At 44.8% G+C, this 22,734-nt stretch overlaps 1 protein-coding gene across 3 annotated transcripts in view; it reads left to right on the forward strand.

The window, feature by feature from the left end:
- PDE7B (phosphodiesterase 7B) overlaps positions 1-22,734 on the forward strand; it is a 293,310-nt gene that overhangs the window by 266,259 nt on the left and 4,317 nt on the right. For all 3 annotated transcript variants that reach the window (XM_008528280.2, XM_070559383.1, XM_008528288.2), the window contains 4 exons: positions 7,439-7,530; positions 12,823-12,967; positions 14,868-14,964; positions 19,157-19,237. In XM_008528280.2, the coding sequence (XP_008526502.1) occupies positions 7,439-7,530; positions 12,823-12,967; positions 14,868-14,964; positions 19,157-19,237 (415 nt within the window). The remainder of the gene's footprint in view (positions 1-7,438; positions 7,531-12,822; positions 12,968-14,867; positions 14,965-19,156; positions 19,238-22,734) is intronic.

Below are 22,734 nucleotides of genomic sequence, written 5' to 3' on the forward strand. Positions count from 1 at the left end.
GACCCCGAGTGGAAATCTGACAAGCGTAGGAACAGCGATCAGACCAGACCACCAGATCGAGGCACCCACCCCCTCTATCCACTCAGAAGCTGCTCCTGCTCCTGGTGACCTTCGTGCTAACCCACACAAAGAGCGCCATGAAGAATGAGAAGCACTGACTGAAAAATCTGTACAATGATCTTCTTATTCCTTTTCTTGGAATTGACAAGTGCTGCCGGATGTGTGTTATTTCTGGAGTCATTCACTTGCTCCTGGTTGTCTGTGAATGAGTAGTGGGAAAGAGCCCATTGCTATAATAATTGAAAAAGCTCTCCGGCTTTTGCTTAAGAAGATCCCAAGTCTGGCTTCTGTCAGATATTGACCCAAAATGTAACAGGGCTCTTTCTTTTAACAGTTACTTAAACTTTTGCATCTACTGTACTTTTAAGTTTCAGAAATTAGTTACTCAGTATCCATTCAACAAACATTTACATCTGTCAGAGGCTCTGTGCCTCCTATTGGGGCACAAAGATGAGTACGACGTGCTCCCTGCTCTCAGTGGCAATCGCAGTGGCAGGGTGTTCAGACTCAGCATGCCTGTGTGGATACAGAGCACTGTCCACGGGGTATGCCGGCATGAGCCGTGCTAACAGAATCCACTTCAGGCCCTTACGCGGACGTGCCTGGAATGTGCTTGCAGGCAGTCAGGTCAGCTCTGCTTTCCCACTCCTCCTTCACAGCCACCCCCCACCCCCCACTGTTCCCACTTTACAAAAGAAAGACATCTCTCTTGCCCGTTCTGCATATTGCATAGTGCCCCGATTGCACCAATATTGCATATTGCCCCAGTGTGAAAAAATACCAAACAAAGGAACAGCTAAAAACATTAAAGGAGGTCTCCTGTAATTGAGGTACTATAACTCTCCCAGCCATCTCATAAATAGATGCAATGCCAATAAATTTTTATTCTTAAACTTAATTATTTTTTCCAAATTTGCAATATACATGTATTTTGACCAGTTACTTACTAATAGCAATTTCATTGTAAATTCAAGCTAGAAAAATATTTACTACTCAGACCTGATGTTATAAAAATTTGTTAAATTAAACTTCCAATTTATATACTTATTTTTCTTGCAGACAAATATGATAGGGTGACAATAAAAGAATGTCATACAAAAAATATATTACATTAAAATAAAATTCTGTAGAGAAATAGAATGGAAATATAAATTCTAAATGAAAAAGAATCAATTTAAAATTTCTGACTTAAAGAATAAATTATTCATGTGTTTTTTTTAATGGGAGATGAATGGGCATTAAATGGCATTTAGATTTCTCTAGATGCATTTAATACATAAAAGAGTGATGTGAAGATTTTTTTGTTAAAATACCGATATTCACAAATGTGCTGAACATAAGATCTTTTGTTACCATTGAAATTTGTGATTTTAGATATCGATTCTAAAAAGTATAGGAAGAGCATGGTTTTTCAAAATTCTTTTCAAGAGTAAATGAACAAAACATGTGAGGGTCATTGATACATGTGAGCAAGGTCAGTGGACAAAGTATCATAAGGCGGCTTAGACGCTGGGTAGCAGCTTGGGTTGGAGTGGGAGCTGGAAGAGGGAGCAAGCGGATCTGTCTGGAGAACTGGGGGAGTCTGTCCCAGCAGATGGCAATGGTTCATCTCAGAATAAGAAGTGTGTGCGTGTGTGTGTGTGTGTGTGTGTAGAGTCACATACCTGCATTTCTGACTTTATTGCAGTGGTTTCTCCTCACTCCTTGGTGGAGCTGTAAAATTCCTTCTTATCATTCTTATGCAAAAACCAAGCATTATAATAGATCAAGACACTGCAAAGACCTTTTCATTGACTCTTTCAGAATGAAGTGGAAGACTTTAAATAAATAACTTGGGGTATTCGTGACTTGAACAAGGATGGAAGTTTATTTCTATCCTTCATAAAAGAAGTGTGGAGGTTGGCAGTCCAGAGCAGGCACAGTGGCTGCACAAAATTAAGGGTGAGGGTCCAAGGATCCCTCTAGTTCTACAGTCTACCAGCACGAGGGTGTGACCTTGTCCTCACTGCCCAAGAAAGCTGCTGGAGCTCTAGCCATTCCTGCTGCGTTCCAGATAGTGAGAAGGAAGAATGGGAAGAAGCAAAAGAGGCCTCTCCCGGAGAGTTAGTTCCCTTTAAACAACCTTCCTGGAAATCCCACACAACACTTATGCTTACATTTAATGGGTCAGAGTTTATCCAAGTGATCCCATCTAGTCATAAAGGAGGCTGGAAAATGTTATCTCTATTCTGGATAGCTACAAGACTGTCTAAAAACTGAGGTTTTGTGGATAAGCGGGAAAGGAAAATGGATTTAGAGGATGAACACACAGGCGTCTCTGCCACGCCTGATGCTTAATTGTAAACCTGAGACCATCAAAATGATTAATCAGGGTGAGCTCTCCCTTCATGTGACAATCTCCCGCTAATCCATGAATTACCACATTCTTGTGCCGCTATTCCGTTTTCCTTTTGTTGTTGTTACTCCTTTGGTTTTTGGTATCTCTGCCATGATGTCCATGCGTCTAATGGACATCTCGGACTCAACAAGTCCAACACTGGCCTCCTCTCAACTGGCTCCACCTGCAGCCTTCCCACTGCAGGGAATGGGCACGCCATCTTTCCAGTTGCTCAGGCCAGAAACATTGTAGCCATCCTTGCAGATCCAGAAATCAGCCACTCTTACCTCCCCCTCCCTCGTCCACGCCTCTGTCTTCTCCCGCCTGGGTGAACACTGTCACCCTCTAAATAGTCTTTGACACCTGCTTCCAGCCTTATGCCCACCAGAATCTGTTTTCAACTCAGCAGCCAAAGTGAGCTTAGTTATACGCTGGTCGCAGAATTTCATTCCCCCCAGATCCCTGCAGTGGCTCCTTATTTCCCTCAGAGTGAAAACCAAAATCCTTACAACAGCCAGAAGGCTGTACACCATCTGGTCTCTCACCGCCTCTCTGACTCCTGGTCCTAACCCTTCCCCTCTCTCACGGCACGTGGACCTCACAGCTGGCCGTTTGCTCCCCACTTGGGGCCGAGGCTCCAGCTGTTTCCTCTGGTGGACTCTCCCCCCCGGAGCAGCACGACTTCCTCCCTCCCCGTTTCAAGTCTTCATTCAAACCTCACCTCTTACCCCAACGACCTTAGCAGCCCCACCCTCGAAGGCTCTCAGACTCCCACTCTCCTGCTCCACTTCTTCTCTCCATGCATTCACTGTCTTCTGAGATGCTGTCAAATGTTTCTCCAGAATTAAAGTGTTTATTATGTTTATTGTTTATTCTCCATCTCTCCCCATCCCTGCCACCGCTAGTCCGTGTCCGTTTCGTTCACTGGTGTAGTCCAAGCTCGTGCTACGGTGCCTGGAACGCAGTAAGTGCTGCATATACTTGTTGAATGAAATCGAGTAGCTTATTCAGTGACTTATTTTGCAAATTAACAGAAAGCACTTTCTCTGTGAAAGAGATAGAGTTGAGTGGATACAAACGGAACGAGGCAGGCTCCCTACTCACATGTAGCTTATAATCTAGTAAGAAGAAGAAGGTCGTAGATAGCTCTCACGTACATCAACAGGACTCAGGACGTGAGGAAAGCCCAAAGAAAGAGCCGCAGGACTCAGAGGACAGCAAGTCCACCTCTGCAGGAATCGCCCCAGGCGGCTCCCTGGACAGAGTACTTGAAGTGGGCTCTGAAAGACAGGCTTTAGTTTGATAAGTAAACGTAGAGAAAGAGGTGTTTGAGACTGATAAACCACCGTGGAAGGCACAAAAGTCAAAAGGAACGGACACTTTCGTATATTGATAATTTAATAATTATGACAATAGTAAGTTATAGTCATTAATACGGTATCATTTATTTGGACTATAAGAGCTTTGTAGGAAAGGAGAGGTAAAGTATTCAATGATCTCAAACATGTAGGAACAGAAATAGTTGGGACAATTTTCAGAGAGCATCGAATGCCAAACTAAGGAGTTGGGTGTAATTTATCTGATGGGGAACTTTGTGGGGTTTGGAGCAGGGCTTGGGAGAAGGCAGATGGCATGATCAGACTGAAGTTAGTGAGCTCTCTGATGGCAGCAATTTTGTCTTCTTCATCTTTGGATCCCCAGAGCCCACTATGGCACCTCACATATTGGCAGGTGCTCAATAAATATTAGTTTATATTTCAACCAATGATTAGGGAGGTGGTAGAAAATGTTGTCAAATACATCACATTCTGGCAGCTATAGGAAGGATGGATAGAAAGAAAGAGAATTAGGGAGGAAAATTAAGCACTGACATGGGGTCACTTCAATGAAAGGAAAGGATGGTGGAAGTGACGCCATGTTGGAAAAACCAACAGGTCTCAGAGACTGACCAGAATTGAGAGCTGAGAGGGGCCGAAAGATGGGTTCTCCCCCAAGACAATCTAAACCTACTTAGCTCGTAACATACTCAAACTACAGGATTTTTCACAGTGAAACCAAAATTGGAGGTACACGTGAAGATCCCAGTGTGGGTTTAAAAAGTAACACCTAATTAAAACAATCAGCTGCAGACTTTGACAGCAGCAACTACAGACGACTTTTGCAAAATTAAGTACAACTGCAGGCATTCATCAGTTTATAAACTTCAAGCTTCTGACTGCGTGGATGTGGCCGCAAAGAGGAAAGTCCTGGGAGGCAGCAAGGGGCGTGTGCAAAGTCGGGTCCTGACAGCGGGCAGACCTGGGTTTAAGGCCTTCCTCAGCCACCACTAGCTGTGTGGCCTCTCAGAGCAACCTGGGGCTGCGTCATCTGTGAGTTAATGATACGAACCGTGGAGAGTTAGGTGGATTGAGTGAGATGGTGCAGAGGGCCTGGCACAGAGGGGGCGCATCCTGAATGCTGGTCCCCTTCCTCAGGCAGCTATTCTTTCCTTCTCTGGAACCCCCAGGAGTGACCCTACTTCTGACACAGTTCTGGCCAAAACATACTTCCATTATAACACCTGCTCCACGACCGGTGGTGTTCGTCATCGTGAGCGTTGGTGTCTCTTCTCAGTGCCAGCTTCCAAGCCCACTGCATCTCTTCCCATTTCCTGGTGCTCATCTCCAAATATGGTTTCACCAGCCAATTTCCCAAGTATTCTGTCTTTGGGAAGATTACTAATGAGGATGTTACAGCGGGCTGGCATGACTGACAATGCTGACGGCCACCTGCCAGACACCTTTGATCCATCCAACAGGGACCATCCAACAGGGGCGTGGTGTCATTTCTCACGAGTCTTGTTACCGTTTTCCAGCCCCTTGAAAAACTCACAGGGCACACTCATGCCCACCTCTACTAGAATTAGTCTTGCAAGGGAACACTCGTGAGTGACTGAATTAAATGTCACCGCAGCACAGAACCTCTGTTACATACGCTGACCTATCACTCTCTGCTCTCGTAAATCTTTACAATCACAACAGATTAGTCTAGCATGTTATTCCTAATAAATATTCTCTTTTGTTGGTGTGGCTCATGCCCAAAAGGAGATAATAGGCCAGTGGAGAAAAGTAACAAAATCTCATCACACGTTCAAACTCAGTCAAGTGGTGAATAGAGAATAATGACCCTCTGGAAGGAGAGGAATGATCAGCATCTTGACAGCCTACGCGGAGGGTCCATGGAAGACTCCTCTCGTGATGCTCGTTCTACAAAGTCCTGGAGAGAAATCGGTGTCTGGTTTTAGAACCAAGAGCAGTTGCAGTTTCCTTGAACTTGCTTTTCCTTAATGGAACCTGGGCTGTGTCACTCATGGGGGTTCTCTTTTCTCATTTGCTGAAAAGTTTGCGCATTGCATGGGTGGCTGAGATTCAGTAGGGGCGTAATGATGGCACGGCTTTCAGTCTCTATCCCGGCTCCATTTAGTCTCCATATTATTTTCCTTGCTGCTTCTCCCTCACTTTTTTTAATTGTGACTAAATACACATAATATAAAATTTACCATCTTAACCTTTTTTTTTGGTGAGGAAGATAGGCCCTGAGCTAACATCTGTTGTCAATCTTCCTCTTTTTGCTTGAGGAAGATTGTCACTGAGCTAGCATCTGTGCCAATCTTCCTCTGTTTTGTATGTGGGATGCCACCACAGTGTGGCCTGATGAGCAGTGCATAGGTCCGGGCCAGGGATCCGAACCCAGGAACCCCGGGCCACAGAAGTGGAGTGCAAGAACCCAACCACTACACCACCAGGCTGGCCCCTTAACCACTTTTAAGTGTACGATTCAGCAGTATTAAGTACATTCACATTTTTGTGCAATCTTCGCCACTGTCCATCACCAGAACTCTTTTCATCTTGCAAAACTGAAACTCCATACCCATTAAACAGTAACTCCCTATTCCCCCCGCCCCTGGCAACCACAGTCTTCCTGTCTCCATGCATTTGACCGCTCCAGGTACCGCATACAAGCAGAATCACACAGCTTCCCCTCACTTGTAATGTATGCTATCTTCCTGTATTTTCTGTAAGTGTATAACCCCTCTTGAAACAAAATGAGGAATGAATACAGAAACAAATAAGAAAATAAAGCACAAAGATTTCCTGGGGGCTTGGGGGGTTCTGCTTTTTATGTATAAAGTCACGGCGAGGCCATAATGTTTGCTGATTAGAACAAACACAATGGATTGTAAGAAACATCCTTTGTTTACGTGGTTAGCTGATGTTGGGACGAGCAGCATGTGTAAGAGAGGAGTGAAGTCTAGGGAGAGATCGACATAGCAGAGGTTTCCACGAGGGAGGAGACAGCAAGACAATTGAACAAGGAGGCGATTGTACATTCAAACTCAGACCTTACGGGCCCACTGCCGATGCACGGGTCCCGAAGGTTGTTGGCAGCTGCTTCCACGGCGGTGGTCTCCAACTTTGGTGTACGTAAGAGTTCATCACTGCAAACGGACCAAACCAAAACCAAACGGACTGGGGCTCAGGAGTCTGACTGTGTCAGCAGCAGCCCAGGTGGGTCAGACCCAGGGTCGAGAAACAAGGGTCAGTGCAGTGGATGACACAGGGCTGTGCAGCCTGCTGCTCGGGCGACTAGTCTGATCTTGGATTAGGTTATGCCTACAGCCCCACAGTCTGTTACTACCGATTTTCTATCTTCTAAATTGACTGTTGCCTGAATAGGCTATCAAACACGGGGGCCGAGGCAGGAGTGAATGATACTGGAAATAGATCCTCATCAGCCCCCCAGGGGAGGGTCAGCAATGGCCTCACGGCCCTCCCACTGTCATCATGGCTTCGAGGAGAGCCAGTGCTGCTTTATTTTGCATTTCTCTTCTGGTCTGCCTCTGCGTCATCAAGTACAAACTGGCTGGAGGGAGAATGTTGGCCTCAGTGGAGCTGTGAGCAGCATCAAAGATCGGTATCCAGCTTCTCTCTCATTCGCAGCTTTCATTTGTTTTCTTTCTAGAACATGTCTGTGCTGGAGAATCACCACTGGCGATCGACAATCGGCATGCTTCGAGAATCAAGGCTTCTTGCTCACTTGCCGAAGGAAATGACGTAAGTGGCGCAGAGATGAAGGGTCCTGATGTTCACACATTAAAGATAAGCCGCTTTCTCGAGGGCACGCTTGAGACCCCCCCGGGTTAGTGGCCGGGAGCCAGCCGGCCGTACCTCCTGCCTGCGCTCGGCTGTCTATCAGAGGAGATTCTGTGTCAGCTCCTGCAACCCAGAAGCCAGGCCGTCTCAGGGAGCTCTGAAGGAGCTGTGGATAGTCTGGGGCCTGACGTCAGGACAAGGGGCTGGGTACACGGCTCTCAGCTTCCACACTCCCGCATCAGCGCTCTGCTGTGCCAGATTCCTGTCTTTCATGTTAGCGAGTTTGTCCTCCCGTGCGGATCCAAAGATAAATATTTATCGAAAAGGAACACAGGAGTTCTCAAGCTAGATTTAAGATGAGTTCAATAAAGTGTGTATTATAATTGCTAGTCTTGGCAAAAGTAGAAGCCAGAAATTCTTTTCTAAAATGTTTTTTGTTAAGTAATTGGATGGGGCCCAGCAATTTTTTCAGCATTGATTTACCAACGTCTCTTGCATTTTAAACAGAAGGGGAAACACTAGCTTCCTGGACCGCTGATTGTTAGCCCGGCCAGTAGAGTGAGTTCTACAAATCCAAGGCCGTTGCCTCATTTTCTATGAGGCCCCAAGTTAGCTGCTCTCCCGTCCTCCAAGGCCACCGCTAATTCTGATCTGTTTAATTAAAATGCGCGGAACCTGAGGCCGCTAGGAGAGAAGACGCAAACAGCACCGTGCCCCTCTTCCTGGAGAGTGAGGAGCACCGCGCCCCTCTTCCTGGAGGGCGCAGAGCTGAAGGTCCAAAACCAAGTGGCGTTTCTCCACAGAACCCGCAGCACGCTCTGGGCTCCCAGGGTTGTTCCTGGCCCTCTGATCCTGTCGCATGCTGTCTCCCAGCACCCAGAGGAATGTGGAAATTGCAGGGGGAACTTCAGTTCTGATGACATTTTACCGCCTGGGACTAAATAAAACCAATCCTCGTGCGGGGAATAAAAACTCACGCTTTTCACTAGAACAACAAATTGCAAAGATAGAAAGAAAGAAATGCAAAAAGAACTACAAACCAGAGCAAGAAATCAAATAAGTAGGAGAAACAAAGGAGGTAGGTGGCAGGGACAGCTAAAGAAAGAAAGAAGAGGGAAGAAAGGAGAGAGAGGACAGGAAAGAGCAAAACGAGGGACGAGCTGGAGTACTCATTTCCTAAGATCTCCTGCCCGTCCCCAGTGATTCCAAATAAAAATTGCATGTTTTTATGTCTTTGCGAGGCGCAGTGCTGTAAAGTGCTTTTGCGAGAAGAATAATTGTTACGCAACAGCACGTGTGAGAGGACTTTATAATGAAAGCTATCATCACACTCACTGTGATTAGTCCTTCTTTCCTCATGTAAACGCTTTAAAGTCAGGTTTCTGATTTTAAAAGTAAGACAGGTTAACTGTACAAACTAAGGAAAATCTAGAAAAGTATTTATTCGCTGAACCACATGAAGTTGCTGTTTTTGAAGGGCCCAAAACAGTAGAACAGCGGCGTTTTCATGTGATTCAACCTAGTATGATGAAAACTGGAATTACTGTAACATTACTGGTAATGTTGACCTGGCTGGTATATTTCCTTTTCGTCTTTTTTCAACGCAACCATATTTTAACAAAATGGGGAACTTGTTTTGTATGGTTTATGTCCTGACATTTTTCACTTTCCGTGGAGGTCTTTTTCCATATCATTAAACCTACTACTAAAATAAAATTATTTTAATGTCTATAAGGTATTATTGTACCAAAATGTATTAACTATTGCCTATTGTTTGGAATTTAGATGATTCCCAAATTTTTGTCATTATAAACAATGCTTAACAAGCATTCTTAAAACATAGGTTTTTATCCCAAACTCTGATATTCTATTTTCTGAGAAAACATTTGTGGATAGAAATTATTGATCAGAAAGTTGTGAATTTTTAAGGTTCTTGTTGTATATTATCAAATTGCTTTTCCAAAAAACTGCATCTACCTATATTCCCATTGGTGAGTTATGAGAACATCTATCAATGTGCATCACCAAAATTGAGTTTTATCTCTATTATCTTTTTAAAATATTTGCAAATTTGACATATATACACATATACGTAGAGAGAGAGATTCATTGATTACAACAGAGATTGGAAATTTTTCATATATTTACTGGCCATTGTTATTTCTTTAGGGAAGATATTTTTGTGTTTGGTCTTTTCCTATTTTCCTATCAATGTTATTGTTCATTTGTAAGAAGGTTTTCTATTTTGACTATAGTAACCATTTGTTTTATGTTGTAAATATTATTTGAAATTTTTAGTTTGCCCTTTGATTTGATTCATGAAAGATTTCACCTAACTAAAATAGTTATATTTTCTGGTTATAAATTTGCTATTTATATTTTCAAAGAATTTATACAATATTGAGAATTATAAAAAAGAAAGTGAAAATCATCCATAATCCCATTTTATATCTTTCCAAATTCTTTGCTATGACCATAGAGATCAGGCCTTACATATTTTGTATCCTATTTTGTAATATAACAATAAAACATCACATTTTTCCATGTAGCTAAATACAGCTAAACATCAACATATTTAATAATTGTATAGTGCACATGCAACATGGCTTTTTTAAGCAATCTCCTATGTATTTATGAATTCTCATGATTTTTTTCCTCCCCAAAATGTTTCATTATTCTAAACAACAAGAGGATAAACATCCTTATAACATATATCTGTACTAATTACATCTTTACTAACATGTTCAGGTAAATTTATAGACGAACTGTTGGTCAAATTATTTATATTCAGGAAACGCTTTTAGCGTTAATTCCTAAATCACCCTCCAGGAACATCATACTAATTGACACTCTCACTAACAGCAAATAAGGGGGACCATTTTCCCCGTACCATCAGCAGCAGTAGGTATCACAATCATTAATTAATTCGGCAAATTATTTAGTTGTTACTTTTAATCCTTGCCAATAAAAATGGGGAAATAGTATCATGCAGCTGTTTTAATTTGCTTTTTTTTATAGTAAGGATATTTAATATCATTTCATATTTTAGAGTATTTTGTATTTCTTTTGTGAATTGCCTATTTTCTATGATTATTTTTAATGTTCAGAAGTGGATTAAATTTATATATGGCTTAGAAACCAAAATGTAAATGGTGAAACTATACAGATATTAGAATATAATGTAAAGGAATGTTGTCATCAGAGCTGGGAAGGATTTCTTAAATAGAAGGGAAAAAATTAACCACAATTTAAAAGATTTATAGATTAAGCTGTGATAAAAATTAAGACTTCCTTTCATCAGAAGATAACATAAAGAAAGTGGAAAGAAAAGCCACAGAGTAGAAGATATTTACAACACATAACTGACAAAAGCCTATTATTGAAAATATATAAAAACTCTTAGAATCAATAAACAAAAGAGAGATGACCCAATAATATATTAAAGACTAGAATAGAAACTTCACAAAAGAGGAACTACAAATGGCCATTAAACACATGAAAATACGTCCAATGTCACTAGTACTCAAGGCAATTCATATTAAAACCACAACGAGTTGCATGACACACCTCTCAGGTTGGCAAAAAATATGAAGAGTAAGAATGTAAAGGAATGAGAATCTCATCTAGTACTGCTTGGAGTATAAATTTATACAATTGTTTTTGAAATAATTGACAATATCTAGGAAATTGAAGATAAGCATGCTCTATGATCCAGTAATGTTATTCCTGGACATAGACCCTAGAGAAACTTTTGCACATGTATAACTGGTACATAAAAGTGTTTGCTGTGGCATTTTTCATAGTAGTCAAAAACTAGAGGGGAGTGGGCCCTGTGACCGAGTGGTTAAGTTCACATGCTCCACTGCCACGGCGCAGGGTTCATGGGTTCAGATCCTGGGCGCGGATCTACACACCCCTGGTCAGGCCATGCTGTGGTGACATCCCACATAGAGGAACTAGAATGACCTACAACTAGGATTTACAGCAAGGTACGGGGGCTTTGGGGAGAGAAAAAAAAGACAGAGGAAGATTGGCAACAGATGTTAGCTCAGGGCCAATCTTCCTCACAAAAAAAAAAGCATACCTTTAAAAAAAAAAAAAGCTAGCAACAACTCAAGTGACCATTAAAAGTAGAGTGGATAAACGCACTGTAGTATATTCCTGTGATGGAATACAACATGGTTATGGAAATGGATGAGCTATAGCTCACACATCGACATGGATGGCTTTCAAAAACACAACGTTAAGCTAAAGAAGCGAAGTGTACACTAATACTTACCATGGAACCTAAAGTTCAAAAGCAGTTAAAGGTAAACCATATTATCTAGACCTGCGCACACAGGTGGTAAAGTTATTATAAGCAGCAAGGAAATTATGGAAAAAGAGATCAAGAGAGTGGTTACTTAGGGGTTAGGGGCAGAGGGATGTGATGAGAATCATCATGGGCCTACTGGGGTCCTGGCCAGCGGTACTCCACACCTGGGTGGGGATTATCAGATGCTTATTTTACATTTATTCATCAAACTGCATATGTAGGCTCTATGCACTCTACATAAATACATCTCACTTTTAAAGGTGAATCTTAAAAGTAATTATGAATTTTCCTTCTATTGATGAATTTCTATATGTGAGATAAATCTCTAATTTGCTTTATCTTTCCGAAATATCCCCTTTTCCCTCTCTCATTTGTTGACTAATATGTTGCTTTCCCACTGGTTTTTAGTGGTGCCTCAATCAACTGTCACTCCTCTTTAAGTTCCAGTATCCCTTTCTGGCCTGTCTGCCTTGTTCCGTTGATGGCTACTTCCATCCCACCATATCAGTCGCTGTGTCCTCCTTGTTATTTCTATTATTCTGCCCTTTTCCCTCCCCAGGCAGATCTTAATGCTTGAGCTGGTTAGAACTTTCTTACCAAACTCCCATGATTCTGTGTGTCTTTTTGTGTCCTCCTTAAAGCATATGTTTCTACTTGGCTTTCAGTTTTCTCACCCACTGGAACCGTGGGCATGTATAAACTCCAAGTCTGATCACCCGAGGTTTCAATCACTCTCTACGGTTCTTGGCAAACCTGCTGTGCACAGACAGGGGTGATGGCGGGTGAGGGGATCACTCTCGGGCTCTGGGGGCCTCTGTGGAATGCACAGAATCAAGGGCAGAAATTCAGCTTCAGCCCCTGATGGTGACAGAATCAGCCACCCCCTCCAAGAGATTTGCTTTGTGTGTGTGTGTTCTCTGTCCTTCTTGTGGATGCAGACAGGATATCGAACAGCAGCTGGGCTCCCTGATCTTGGCAACAGACATTAACAGGCAGAACGAGTTCCTGGCCCGACTGAGAACTCACCTCCACAATAAAGATCTGAGGCTGGAGGATGGACGCGACAGGCACTTTATGCTCCAGGTAAACGACAACAACAGGAGCCGTTATCCTTGCTGGGTGAAAACACCGAGGGACGCCATCAATAGTTTTAGCACGTAGGAGAAGGAGCGTCTCCCACGGTGTAAGTTAGAGCAGTGACCTACTTTATGAAAAGCTTGGAGACACATGAACACATGAAATTTTTAAGCGGTTTCCAAGCAAGCAAAATCTGGGTTTCACGTCCGTGGTTGATAACATCTCCTTTTCCGTGTCTGCTAACTGCTTTCCCGCGGAGTGGCCCTGCTGGGCAGTGGCATATGACAAGAATCCACCCCACTTCGTGGCTTGATGTGAAAGGGGGCACGGTGGTACCTGGCAATTTAGAAAGATGTTTCTATAAGCCAAAAGTGTACTATGTGAACTACGGTACAGACAAAAATTGACAAACAAGCTGCCTTCCTTTATCTGAAACCTACTTAATCAAGCCCTGCTTCACTTCCCTTTACTACCTAAACTCATATCTCTCTCTGAGCCTCAGACGTGTTTACCTAGTCGTACCATTTTTAGGCAGCAATAGATAAATTATTTTAAGCTTAACTGAATAAATTGAACCGTAGAAAATCAAACCCTTTCTGCTTTATTCCACGGCAAGAAGCCATTTGTGACGTGAGAACAAGGGGACCCGGGAAGTAGAAATATGAGCTGATATCCAAACCAGAGTTTTTTCTCCATCTTCCATTTTCTCCTGTCTTCCTTCTTTCCTTTTGGTGCAAAAGACTGAATGGCGGGACCCTGGGTTCCTCAGGACAGACCTCCTCTTACCCGGGAGACGTAGCTGCACAAAGGAGACGGCACTGTGGTCGTCTTTGCCCTCTGTCGTGTCCACAGTGTTCCATCCTCCCGAGGAAATACCCGCCCCCGGCCTGGAGCTCTGTCTCCTTCCTTCTTTCTGCCTCAGCTAGACTTCTAGCCACAAAGTTGAGCCACGTACCTGATTTTAGTGACTGAGCCAAGTCCAGAGGAGCTGAAAGATTTGGCCTGAATGCCTGCATTCCAAAAGGAAAGTTTGCAAACACGAGTGAACCCCTACAGGGCACAACCTGGGGGGACTTCCGGCCCATGGTGACTCCACCATGTACCCGTGCCCCCATTAACGGGAAAATAAACAACCGAATTTGCAACTTCATGGGATCCAGGCTCTCCCCGACCCCAGCGCTGTTAGCACTTGTGTGATCCCGAGGAACTGGGTCAAAACAAACAGACATTGCCGGTGGGCGGGGCACACCACCAGCGGCCCATCTGGCAGCCGCCTCTTGGCAGTTGGCGGTTAAGGGAGAGAATCTACGTTTTTGGGAATTCAAGCTAAACCTCCTAAGGTCAGCATCACTGAAAAATCTGGCATCCCACATCCAGACAGTGTGAGGCAAGCTTTGATGTCGCTGTGCAAACAAGCACTCCCAGGTTTGATACGACAGCTCGCAGGCTGGCGGCCTGAGCTTGCTCACACACAGACGCGGGCACCTAAATGCAACACACACCATCTAAGGGATGTATGGAGTCCGTCAGCGTGGCCACTGTGGGAATGAGGTCCAAATGATCTCATATGAGTCTGGCTGGGGCCCCTGCCGCCTCCCTGCCCACGAGGGGCGGGGCAGCTTTAGGAGCCAGGCTGCAGCTTTCCTTGGCCTGCCCACCCCAAGGCTCCTCCAGGAAGCTCCGTGTCCTTGGACGGTGACTCCTCTCCCTCTCGCTGCTGTAGAGGGAGTCCTGAATGGAGGTTTTGTGTGCTGGTGAATAAGTGCTGTTTCCTCGGAGGCCGTCTGTCAACGCCAGCCAGGTCCCGGGAGGCGGGCAGGTGGGTCTGAGAGCCCCTGGGGCTCAGGCGCTGTTTGCTGCTGAAGGGTCCCCCTCTGACCACCTGCCCTGCCCTATCCTTCCTCAGATTGCCCTGAAGTGTGCTGACATCTGCAACCCTTGCAGAGTCTGGGAGATGAGCAAGCAGTGGAGCGAAAGAGTCTGCGAGGAATTCTACAGACAAGGTTAGTGACCCACGATGGCCTGGCCACGGCCCCTGCCCGGCAGGCAGTTTTCCTGATAAAACAGGAAACGGCTAATCCCCCCTGACGTTTGTTCGTTCCTCAACTCTCATTATCCTAATCTTCCTCTTTAGCTCTCTTGCAAACCATCCTGCCCTTTTCTGGAGATAATTTTAAAAGTAATAGCATCCACTTACTACAGAAACAGGTAGCAAGGAGGTGCAATAAAAATGAGCGAAAGTGGAATATTTATATTTACGTATATTTATATATATTTTTATAATGGCTTTCCTCTGTGGATAGAGGACTGGGAGGGACAGTTTGGTTTGTATTCTGATCTTTTTAATGAGCTGAGTGCAGCCGGAAGGCTAACTGCCGTTCGGGCCAACGCTTTCTGCTCTGACAGAAGGAGGCAGACTCTTGCCTTCCTGTATTCCTGCCCCTCGCTTTCTTAAATGAAGTTAATAATGAAACAGAGCACAGCTAGCCAAAAACTGAGTTCATCCTCTCAAATATATACAGCGAAAAGACAAATGGCCCCAAGGTAGGGTATAATTTTTAAGAGATGAAGCTCATTCAGAAACAAGGCAATGACGCGGGGAGGGCCGGGCCTCTCACGCAGCCCCGTGTCCTCGGGCCAGGTTTCAGGCTCCGGATGTTTGCTCAGGCACAACAGTGCCTTGGTGTTAGCGACAGGATCAGGTTGGAGAGGCTGAGCACAAATAAGGCCTGAAGTGCCCCACATGCCAGCTCCGTGGGGAGGTCACAATAGCAACAGAGAGCCTGTCGGAGAGGCCTCCGTAGAAAGATGTGTCATTGCCATCGAGCTGGTCCCAGAGACAGGAGACAGAGCAGACAGAGAGGGTTCACGCGGGGCCGGAGGGCCCTGCTCCCCACCTCTCGCCCTCGCCGTCCGAGCTCTCATGCAGCCCCCTCGGCTCCTCCATCTCACTTCCATCGAGGGTGAGCGGTTAGAGAGCAAGAGGTCAGTTCTATAAAATCTCCACCGAGGGAAAGACAGAAGGAGCTCTGACGAAACTGGAACAGGGCGGTTTTAGATTCGACGAGGTAAGTACTTCACTGTGGGAGAGAGAAAAACTGAGCTAGCACAGTGAGCGAAGGGCCAGGATCTTCATCCTCGGAGAGCAAACGGTGGACAGAGAAGCCCCTGCTCTGTCCGTCTTGGCTTCGACTCAGCTGTGTGCTCCTGTTGCCACAGACGTCAGTTTAACCTTTTCCTGTGCTTGTCGTGCACCTTATCTGGATTGTGGACTACTTGGGGGGGGGGGGGGGCGGACCATGTCACCTGGGCAGATTGTGAGGGCCATAGAGTTGGTGAGTTGAAACTGTTAACTAAGTGGACGAAATGCGTCAACCAAGAAACATAATCCGTAAGATCTCTCTGCAGAAACTGGTTGTTGTCCTAATAATCTCTGTATGTGCCGCATGACAGGTGGAACAATCTAGAATATGTGTGACTCAGATCACTAAAGGTGAGCTTCCGTGCACTTTGCTCTGGCATGTCTCCTGGCGGAGGACGGAGAATAGAGATCTCAGGTCAGGTCCTTTTTGCTTACCAGCCTTGTGGTGTAGCAGAAGTTGGCCGTTTCAGAGGGGAAGACCAGACCCGATGGCCATCCAAACGGCCTGTCCTCCATACTGAATTCATTTTTTAAAAAATTTTATAAGTATGACTTGTATCATTTTGATTAATCTTATTCTGGCTTTCAATTTAGGATTTGGGCTTCCACAGACTCCTAATAGTCCCAGCCAAAGTATCTTTAATGATTTGTGACGTCGAGGAAAGGAAAACCCCTAAAGTCAAGGTTGAGAGCAGAGGGGAAAAGAAAGATGGAATGCCATGAATTAGGAAAACAGTGTTAAATTCTCAGAACAGAGGTTAGGAATCTAAATATCGTTCACCCCCTCCCCTCAACGCCTTAAGGAAGTAGAATTTCTGTCCTACTGTAATCTGATACTACAGATTGGTATCTTCTCAATCAACCAAGGTTCCCAGAGTCCTTATTGGCCATCTGCTTCCAGCCTTGCCTAACCCTCAGCAGAACTGTGCTTTTCCGACACCCAAAGCCCCAGTGGGGCTGTCATGAGGAATACACAGAAGTGTAGTTAGTCTATGTTTCGTAACCTCAAAATGCTCGTCGGTAAGCTTCCGAGGGGAGACAAACTGAGCGATTTTCTTCTTTGCATTCTCTACCTTGATTAACAAAGTGTCTGGAACGTACAGTGCTCTGTGAATATGTCTTGACTGAGTGGGCGAATAAATGATCTACCTGGGAGCCCTCTCCTAGTGGGGGTCCCAGGAGAAGGTCCAGAGCTGTGGAAGGGAGAATCTGAAGTGGGTGCTAAGGGATGAGCAGTGCGCACTCCAGTGGGAGAGCCACCAGGCACCTGTGGCTAGTTAAATTTAAATTCATTAAATTAAGTAAAATTTACTTCCTCAGTTTTACTGATCAGACTTGAAGGGGCTGCTATAGCCGACAGTGCAGAGAACATTCCATCATTGCAGAGGGTCCGATTGGACACCACTGGTCTCCATAGGAGTGGAAATGGGCAGAGGCACTGGGTGGGGGCGGACCATACCCCTGCCTCATCGACCTGCTGGTCCACAAGAAGATGAGGATGAGAGGATTTGTGGAGGCCCCTGCACAGCAGGCTATAGAAGAGAACATGACAATGGGAGTCATCTTAGAAGGCGCGATTAAGCCAACATACATAATTGAAGCAGAAGAAATACTGAAGAAAACTAGCTAAGAAGCAAAAACTAAAAATGAGTTATTAAGAACCCAGACTGGAGTCAGGCAGAGTGAAAGTGGGGAAGAAAGGTATTTCGAGAGAAGAATGGACAGGATTTGATATGGAGGGAGGAGGGAAGGGAGGAGTCAAGCACAACTGCTCCAAAGTGTGGAGCCTGCCCAAAAAATGACTATTCGCACAACGGTGGCTGTGAGGAGCGAGACTGGCTGCAGGAGAGTTCATTTTAGTGTGAAATGGATCTGCTCTGCCCTCACAACACTTCGTCTGGCTTCCCTGGACTCCTCAGTCTAAGCCAGAGTCATTTCCTCCCGTCACTTGAGAACCACCAGGGCCCACGAGACAGTGGGAGGGACGGCTGCAGCCTGAGAGAAAATGACGGACAGGTGGTGTTCCTACGGTTCTCGCTGTAGGAGCCTTCAGGAACACTCCAGAGCAGACTTCCTAGGTTGGAATCCAGCCTCCCGATCTCTAGCAGTAAGACCTTGGGTCAACACACTTCCCTCCCCTTCATCTCAATTCCCTCTCCTGTAGATGGGATTACAATAATAATTATGAGGATCAGATTAATTAATAGGTAAAATGCTTCGAATACTGCCTGGCACACAGTCGGCATGACATAAGTGCTGTCCTTGTATCTCTTCTAGTTGAGAGGAGGGCACACACAGCTGTGAGCCCAGCTAATGTTTCTGAGGACCAGCTTCTCCACTGATCAGCCAGATTATTTTTCCCCAATGCAAAAATTATCCACCGTTTTTCACCCTCAGGTGGAACCGATAATATGTATCCTGATCAAGCTGCTCATGATGCATTTCTCCTTTGGTCTTCTAGCTGACAAAGGCATGAAAAAGAAATATCATTCTGACCTCTAGACTTTTTTTAACTTCAGTTACATTAGGTAAAATTCTAAGGCGACAGAATAAAAGACAGCAGACCTTTATTTCCGACTAATTGTGTAGCCGCAGCCCCAGATGCTCTCAGATAAGATCTTCCAGTCCCTTTCTTCATTTCCTACCCTCCTCATTATTCCTGGTCATTCAGGGGAAACCGGACTAGGGTCAGGCAGAGTGAAAGGATCAGAAAAGCATAAAATTTGTTTTCTTAACCTGTAGCTTAAAGACAGAACCTCCATTTCATGTTAGGAAATCTCCCGTTAGCTGTGCTCTTGTTTTTATGCATCTTTTTCAAAAAAGACCCAGAGCACACCTGTTTGCAACGAGCCTATTGTAAACGGTTGTTGACACACTGATACTTGGAATTTTCACTGGAAGCTACCAGAGCAAGTCAGTGCTAAAGGACTCCCAGTGATAACAAGAGGGGAGCAGTAATTCCCAGAACAGCTTCTTCCAACCAGGTCGTTAAAACTTTCACCGCTCACTTTTGTAAGTCCTGGATGACCAGTGTGTTTCTCCTTTCTTCCTAGGTGACCTTGAACAGAAATTTGAACTGGAAATCAGTCCTCTTTGTAATCAACAGAAAGATTCGATCCCTAGTATACAAATTGGTGAGTTGAATTCAATCTTTATTTTAAATGAATGGTTTTGGTATGTCTGCCACACACAGCTACACACAGCTTTTAAAAGATCCAAACTGGAGGTTTAATCAATGCCCCTGTGAACGGCTGAGTCCAGATAAACACTCTGGCCATGAGTAGGTAATAATCCTAGGTAAAAATCCACTAGGTAATTTCCACTGAGAAATTATGAAAAATAGGGAAAAGGCTTTGTTACAGACCCTTAAGTAACCTGGATCACCTTGGTAGTTCAGAATGGAATCAAAACCAAATAGCAAGAAGGAAAGGAACGAAAATCAACTATTCGCTGCTGAAGAGCGAGTTACCCTGCACCCTCTTTAGGACTTGAAGGGTGGGAAGTCAGCAGAATCTGCCTTTAGGAGCCTTCCAGTTTGGGTCACTACCCTTCATTCCCAGCACACGGCCCCGAGGGCTCAGACCCCAGGCCGTGCCCCGTGAGCCGTGCTAGCCCTGTGGCCTGGGCTGTCATGCTCTCCACTCTCCACTGTCTCATTCTCTCAGGACCACGCTTTCAAGTGTCGATGGCAATAAACTGCTCACCTGCAACATTGAGGCATCTAAAATAAGTATTACTTTAATGAAGTTATGCGTAAGATCGTTAAGCAAATCAAACTGTGGACATTTTAGGCACTTTAGTGGGGAAGATATTTGTGATCCAGGAAGAATTTCTATTGCTCCTTAAAACACTCTACCAGTTTGGGGCCAGCCCCGTGGTTAAGTTCACATGCTCCACTTCAGCGGCCCAGGGTTCATGGGCCCACATCTCAGGCACAGACCTACACACCACTCATCAGATCATGCTGTGGTGACATCCCTCACACAAAATAGAGGAAGAGGAAGATTGGCACAGACGTTAGCTCAGTGACAATCTTCCTCAAGCAAAAAGAGGAAGATTGGCAACAGATGTTAGCTCAGGGCCAATCTTCCTCACCAAAAAAAAGAAAAAAAGAAAAAGAAAACCACTCTACCAATTCCACCTAGATTTAAAGCAAGTCTTTCTTTTCCTTGCAGTTCCCTCCAGTTAAAACCAAGCTCAGAACTTCAACTCTTTTACTTATAAGCTATGGCCCTGACACGCACCGGTCCGCATTTCTCATCAGTTCCCATAGGCCTCAGGTAGCCAGCTTAATGCATTCACAGTGCTGCAGACCTCTGCAAGGCTGGGGGAGAAAGGGGTCCCCCAAAAGATCAGCTGAAAATTAAGAAAACCTTAGCAAGTTAGAATGATCTGCTTGCAACACCGAGCCTCAAATCTAACCACAAAAGTCATAAAGTCATCCTGAGGAAATAGGGACAAAATCAGTCTAGTTACCAAGATTTGAATGGAATGTACAAATATTAAAATAGGTATGTTGGAATTGTGAGATTATTGGCTGTCCATTTTTTTCCAAATAGCCTTAATATTGTTATGCTGTTTTTACAATTAAACTGAAAAAAGGAGGGGGGCAGTGTTATAAAAAATAGGACCCAGGAAGAACCCAGAGCGGAGGCAGCTACGGAATTGCTGGGGGGAGGGGAGCAGCATCAACAGAAATGCCGCCGCCTCAGGCTGCCTGGATCAGCCTCAGCTGCAGAGGTTCTGCAGATGCAGATGTGACACGGAAGGGACAGACCCTGACCAAAATCCTAACCCCGGGACCCAGTGTGTTAAAATCCGGCTAGAAAGAAATTTGCCAGGCAACTGCCGACAGCATTGTGAACCCCCAAAGAAAAGTGTCCACGTTGTAAAGATCACAACCTGGATTTGCAAACAGACCTGATTTCAGAGATTCTCTCCTGTTGTTGTCATGAGAACACACTTATTTTGTCAGGTCGTATGCCCTGATTTTCAGCTCAGGAAAATGTGGTTACCATGGTTACTGTTTTGAAACTGGGATGGGGGTTGAGTGTGTAGGAAAATCCCACGGCTGCTGCACTGGCACACCAAGGATGAGGAGAAAGCAACGGTGGCTCTGACACAACCCCTAGTGCACAGACCTTTCCCTGTCTCTGCTCCTTGTCTCCCAGCTGTAGGTCCGGGGCGGGGAGGTGTGGTGGGCAGGCCTAGTTCGGATGGTTATGTTGCTTTTACAATTAAAATTGGAAAAATCCGAACAGATAAACAGAGTCTAATGGGAGCCACGGCTTCAGCTTCCGAGACGAGGATTTTTCCAGGGGGGTCCTAAGTAATGCAGCCATTTCCTCTGTCCTGACTCCCCTGGGACTGAAAATGTCCCCTCTCTTTTTCTTGTCCCAGTCCTCAATGAGACTTTCCTGAGCGCCATCTTGGGTTCAGACCCGGTTTTCTGTTTAGATAATCGATATTCACCCAAGTGGAAGTGGGGCTTACGCCCCACCTCCCACCCCCGTTCCTCCCTCTCCCTATCAAACGCTGTGTTTTAAAAAGGAAGATACAAATGGAATGATCTCTGATTGGTGAGAGCTACAGAAAGATGAGGAGAAAGAGGCTTTCCTTCCATCCCTTTCACTCTGAGGCTACCGTCTCTCCCGGGCCCCCCCCACCTCGGGCAGGACAATATCCCGGCAAAGCCAGTGCATCCCCGAGTGGCAGAGGGAGGTTGGTACAACTCACTGGCACCAGCAGGACAGGTTCTCGAGCTGATCTCGCAGAAGACTTCCTTCACTTGCCTCCACGCGTCTATTCAGACATTGGGATGGCCTTCCCTCTACTCTGAGAGGTCTTTACACCTGCGAGTAGAAATACAGAGGTGTAATTCCACAGTAACTTCGGGAAGAAAATGAGTTGATTTTTAAGTATTGGACTTTAAAATGTTAGGTTTGTAACTTTTTGTTATATTTAAGATAAACTTGACAGATATTCACACTTTGAACTTTAAAATAGTGTAATGTTGCAGACTACGTTTTTAGATGTCTAATCTCTCGTAACGTGAACAATATTAGAAATTAGATATGGAGGCTGTGAAGGAGGTGAGGAAAATTCAAGAATGAAACCGTCCCTTGCTGACTCCGTGTCTAACCTTACTGAAATATAGAGAAAGTTGCTGGCTTACTTTCTTCCTCAGGCTCAGGTTATACAAAATGATCTTATAATATTTAAATCACGGTTCACATAAGATGCGATAATGCAGACATGTGCAACAACATTTTGCGTTGCTGCATCCTTTTCCCATCTCTGTAGCCTCCTCAAAGGTCAAGTGTCTGCTGTTTGTCGGATAAGAAGATCATCAGAGCAAGCCTTATAATTCACATGCCTGTAAACACCCAGCGTTAGTTGTTGGAAGACTTTGTCATGCTGAAAACACTTGCCTTTCTCCCCACACCTACATTTCAAGGAAATGCAGTAAACCAAAATATGTCCAAGTTTGCGATGATTCCAGTAATTCCAGCCTAGACTGAAAGTTCTCTTTGTTTTAATAAACCATGTTAATACAGAGAGCACATTAACAGTGAAACACGATTAGAAAGCAGCAAGTCTAAAATAATTAAGAGAACAAACGTGCACACAA

This window comes from Equus przewalskii, chromosome 9 (genome assembly GCF_037783145.1).
Source record: "Equus przewalskii isolate Varuska chromosome 9, EquPr2, whole genome shotgun sequence".
Lineage (NCBI taxonomy): Eukaryota > Metazoa > Chordata > Mammalia > Perissodactyla > Equidae > Equus > Equus przewalskii.